The following is a 4863-nucleotide window of genomic DNA, read 5'->3' as shown; positions in this document are numbered from 1 at the left end:
TCAACTCCCAGGCTATAGTGAAAACAAGAATTTAATAATAAAACCTTCACATTGAACATCTACTAAGGACAAAGGTAGATATTGCCCCTCCCCTTTAGATAGATAATCTTTGTAGCTGTTGATTCTCAATTTGGTTCCAGACTGGCTGCTGGGGAGGGAAGCGCCTGCCTGGCCTGGCCCACGGTGGTTGGGGTCAGCAGAACGACTCGGCCAGGCGGACCTGGAAGGGAAGCAGGCCCGGAGGCTGGGGGGGGGGGGGGGCAGCTGGGGCCAGTTACAGTTTCCCCTTTCGGAACCTGGGTCCCTTCTGCCGACTCCCCCGAAGTGCTGAGAGAGCTCTCTCCTTGACCTCAGCATCCAGGGGCATGGTCTTCCTCAGGAGAAGAAACCGATAATCGGGGGAGGGTGCCATAGCGTAATACACGTTGGCGCCATCTGGAATCTGTAGCGCTGGAGGGGGTGGGGCAGAGGGGTGGTCAGCCATTCTACCGGGCACACACGAACCCCACCCACTGTGTCCCCACGAGAGCCGGCCTCGCCCGGGCACCCAACTTCCCCAGTCCAACTCCAGCACCACAAAGGAGCCACCTGAACAACACCCTGAACGACCAGGGAAGACTCTGCAGAGGCACAGCTGAAAGCGGGGGACCCTTGATCCAAAAGGGACTCTGACTCCCACCTGCCAGCCTCAGAGTGGAGGTGCCATGAGGTGGTCTCGTCCCCCAAGCACCCCTGCCGCCTGCCTTCCCTGCTGGGGATGGCGGCGCTGAAACTGGCCTTCTCCAGCCCAGCGCTCCCCGGGCAGCCTGCCGAGCCACCAAGGGCAGCACCCCACCGGGCCTCCTGAGCGGGGCCTCACACCTTTGGCCGGGGGCCATGCTGTCCCCGCCCACCCCTGCTCCCCCCACCCTCTCCACTCGCCCCCGACTCACTGCCATCTCCTGAGATGATCTGCACCAGCTGGTAGTCCGCGGGCTGCTCCCCAGCCAGCTCGTGCTCTTCCAGGGCCTTGCGGATCACGGCTGGAGCCCTGTCTTGGTCGGTCACCTGCAGTGGGTCAACGTCAGGCCTCAGGGCATGGGTCCTGGAGCTGGCTCCCCACGGCGCAGCTGCCAGAGACCCCGAGGAGGCCCCTCTGCTCGGGGCTGGGTCTACAGGGGCCTCCCTGTCTTCTCTTGCTCCCCCGGGGACACTCCACACAATGAGGGCTCTTTTCCAGTCATTCCTCACCCCATCTCCTACAAGAACCTGCACCTCTGTCTTGCCGGTGTTTCCAAGTGAGGGTCCAAATCGCCTGCCCTCCAGGCTGAGCCCCGGCCCCTGGCTCCTCGGCCTGCACAACTGCTAGGGGCTCCCAGAGCCCCGGAACAAAGGGTGGCCTCGCAGCAGAGGGTGGGGACTGTGGAGTGACCTCGGGGCCTCTCTCTGTCACTCCTCCTTCCCCATCACAGGAGAGGGCTTGCCCTCGGGGAGGGCCCCTGCCCTGGCCCTGCCCCTGCAGGAGACCTCCACAGAGCACTGAACCCCCAGGCAGAACACACACATCCAGTCCAAGCCCAGATGTTTGTCCGAGAGGAGGCTGGAAGACACCCTACGGCCCCGCAGGAGGCCCTGGGCTCCAGGAGGCAGCTGTGCTCAGCAAGGTCTAGACTGCAGCTGCCTTGAGCAGGAGGTGTAGGCAGGGCTGAGGCCAAGGGCCACTCAGTGACAGCTTAGAACCAGCACGGCAGCTCCTGGCCACAAGAGAAGTGCAGCCCGTGCGGCTGGGCACCACTGCAGCGCTGCGGCCTCTGGGCCGTGGGGCAGGGGTGGCTCCACCTGCATGTCCATCCAGGATCTGGGCCCTGCTCACGCCTTCACAGCCACCAACCTGGGGCAGACCCCTTCCTCCCCTCTGGCTCACGGCAGCAGCCCCTCAGCTGGCCAGTGTCTCCACGCAGCATCACACTGTCCACTCTGAGGCCAAAGCTCTCCTTCTGTCCCTGCTCTGCTCTGACCCTTCAGGGGCTCCTGAGAAATTCATGCTCCGTCTGGCAGCTCCAGGGCCTGATGGGACCCGGCTCCCAACACCTCTCTGACCCCAACCCTTCCCCTGAGCCCTGCTCCTTCAGCCCTGGCCTCGCGGCTACTCCTCGGCCCGCCAAGCACATGCCTCCTCGGGCCTGCCTGTGTCCACCGTCCTGAGCCCTGACCGCTGTCGCACTGCGCTCTTCCTGCCCCTGGACGTGGCCGTCTGCCCTTCCCCAGCCACTGGCAAGTCTGTTCTGGGGCCGCAGGCAGGGACCACGGCACTGCTCAGGTCCCTATGGCCTGAGCCACCATGGCCCGAGGGGCAGCCGCTCGCCCGGCTCACCAGGATGCTCTGGACCTTGTGGCCACTGTCCTCGGCCAGGGCAACACGGACGAAGCAGTGGTCGCCCACGTGCCGTTTGTAGCGCGGCCGTGAGTCACGGTGCTTTCGGCTGGTCCGGGTGGCCCTGGTTTGGATGGAGGAGGAAGAGGACGTTCCTCCCGACGCTGCCGTTACGGTGGAGCTGATCCGAGATGATGCGGAGGTCGGCTGCCCTGGCTGTGGGGGACAGGAGGTCAGCAGAAGGCCGGGAGCCTCAGGGCAGCCCGGGCAGCTCGAGAAGCTCCGGGAGGCTCTAGAAGGCCTGGATGAGTCAATGGGGCTCCACCCCTCGTGGACATGGGGACGGCCCAGCAGGCACAGGAGGGGCGGCGGGAGGGCGAGGGCCCCAGGGAGCAGGGCTGGGCAGTCACCTTCGCTTCCTGGCTGTCCTGGGCCTCCGGGACGTGGTCCAGGTGGATTTCCACTGCGGAGCCGGAGGAGCCAGCCACGTGCGGGAGAGGCGAATCCGCGGCATCCCCACCGCTGAGGTCAGGGCCACCCTGGAGCTGGATGCTGGAGTGGGCGGTGCTGCTGCCGCTGGACTCAGCGTCGGGGCCCTGGCGGCTGGATGGAGGCTTGGCTTACATTGGGGGCCTCCCCTGGCATGCGTCCCCACCTCTGCCCTGCCAAATCTGCACACGGCTAAGTCCTAGGTCCATCAAGAGGAGCCAGCGGGGCCCCAACTGCTCCAGAGCTCACGCCGTACCACCCCGTTGCCCAGAGGGGGAAACAGGCCCAGGGAGGGGGCAACTCTCCCAGCCCCAGGGCTGGTCGGGAGTGGAGCTGGGATCCCGGCGCTCAGTGGCAGGCAGCCCACCTGGACTCCTCGAGCAGCAGGGCCTACGTGGGCCCAGGAGCCACCAGGGCGCTCCTGCCCCCACCAGGGCCTAGGTCCCCCTGGCCTCACCTGTCCTGGCCGAGTTGCTCCACGGCCTCAAACCAGGCCCCAAAGCGCCCATCAGGCACAAGGCAGTCATAGCAGCAGCGCGCCTGCAGCTGCTGCAGCTCGGCCACTAGCTGGTATTCCTGGGGTCAGACGGAGGAGGAGGCACTGCTGAGGCCCCGGTGGGCATGCCTGGTGGGCCGGGCCCCCGGGCTGGTTTGGCGCCTGGTTCCCCAGCCCTCCCCTGCCTTCCGGGCTCTACCTGCCCTCAGGGCTGAGCTCACACAGCTCCTCCTCCGGAAGTCGACCTTCCACCAGGTGAACCCCCACCCTCCCGAGGGAGGGGTCGGCCCTGTCTTTTCTCCTCCAACTCCCCAACAGTCTTCCAGGAAGCAGCCTGCAGCCCGGGGGGGGCCTGCCAGAAGGCTCTCATTGTCCAGCCCCCACCCCCAGCCCCAACCCCGCTCTGCTGGCCGCAACTACTCACCTTCCTCCTTTTCTCAAAATTCACCATGGTCCCCTGGAAGGCAGAGAGGTAACATCCATCACCAGGGGGCCCCCAGCCATTGCCGTGCCCATTGCCCCTGAGCCCTTGTCACGCGGCACAACTGCGGGTTCCATGGGCACAGGGCAGCCCAGACCGGGCAAGGACCCAGGCAGGCTTGTGGGCGCAGGAGTGGGGCCTGCCAGGGTAGCCCCAGGGTCCACCCAGCCCAGCCTCTGACCACAGTGGAGAGATGCCCCGGGACCAGCCTGCGCTCACTCTGCTGCCACAAGTCCACGGTACCCAGCTCCAGGGTGCCTGGGAGGCTCTTGGGAGATTCAGTGTGCCCACTGCTCAGCGCCTGGGGCTCGGGCCGGCCTCTCCTCCCAAGCCTCAGGGACCCTTTCCCATGTGGCCTCGGCCCCCCGGCTCACTCACATCCAAATACTCCTGCATGGCAGAGTCCACCAGCGAAAACCGAGTGAGGAATGTCCCCAGCCATGGGACAGTGCCCTGGATGGCACCCTGTGGCGTGGAGTGGGTGGGGATGAGCACAGGCACGCGGAGGCCCCGACACCCTGCCCTGAGCACCCCGCAGGCTCAGACTCCTAGTACCACCCAGCATCACCCCAGCACACGCTCGGGCACCCAGCTGTCACCCTAAAGTTCCCTGCCCAGCCTCCAAGGACCCCAAACTCCCCTGCAGTCACCTCCCAGCACCGGCGTTTCTTCCATGCCAATCCCACACTCCACCCAACCCAGTCCACCAGCCTCGGCTCTTCCAGGCTCTTGCTCTGACTTGCTGCCACTAGTCCCCGAGGATTCCCTCGGCTCCCGGCCCTCAAGCTTCCAAGGGAACAGACATGGAAGGGAGGCTGCCTGGGCTCAGAGGCCCAGGAGGGATGGCTGGTAGTACGGCCCCACCCTGACTTGGAGGCACCCGCCCTGGTCCCCTGGCAGGAGCCACCCCCACCCCCTCCCGCTGCTGCTGCTTCTGGGCTCTGTTGGGGTTCGTGTCCAGGGTGGCAAACTCAGGGTTCCCCTCCTGTCAGGACTGAGCAGCTTGCGGTCAGTGAGACCTAAGTCCCTCCCCATTGTCCCTGG

General features: G+C 65.7%; 1 protein-coding gene across 1 annotated transcript; it reads right to left on the bottom strand.

Moving 5' to 3' along the window:
• Positions 1 to 260: 260 nt before the first annotated feature.
• Positions 261 to 4294, bottom strand: LOC139437536 (ral guanine nucleotide dissociation stimulator-like). Its single transcript, XM_071211837.1, has 7 exons — positions 4198 to 4294; positions 3763 to 3795; positions 3300 to 3418; positions 2764 to 2956; positions 2354 to 2569; positions 933 to 1047; positions 261 to 450 (listed from the first exon to the last, which is right to left on the bottom strand). Exons 1-7 carry the CDS (start codon positions 4213 to 4215, stop codon positions 275 to 277), a joined length of 870 nt encoding a protein of 289 aa, XP_071067938.1. The 5' UTR covers positions 4216 to 4294; the 3' UTR covers positions 261 to 274.
• Between the last annotated feature and the right edge of the window lie 569 nt (positions 4295 to 4863).

This window comes from Dasypus novemcinctus, chromosome 24, assembly GCF_030445035.2.
Source record: "Dasypus novemcinctus isolate mDasNov1 chromosome 24, mDasNov1.1.hap2, whole genome shotgun sequence".
Classification (NCBI taxonomy): Eukaryota; Metazoa; Chordata; class Mammalia; order Cingulata; family Dasypodidae; genus Dasypus; species Dasypus novemcinctus.
This window is presented reverse-complemented; position numbering and strand designations above follow the sequence as displayed.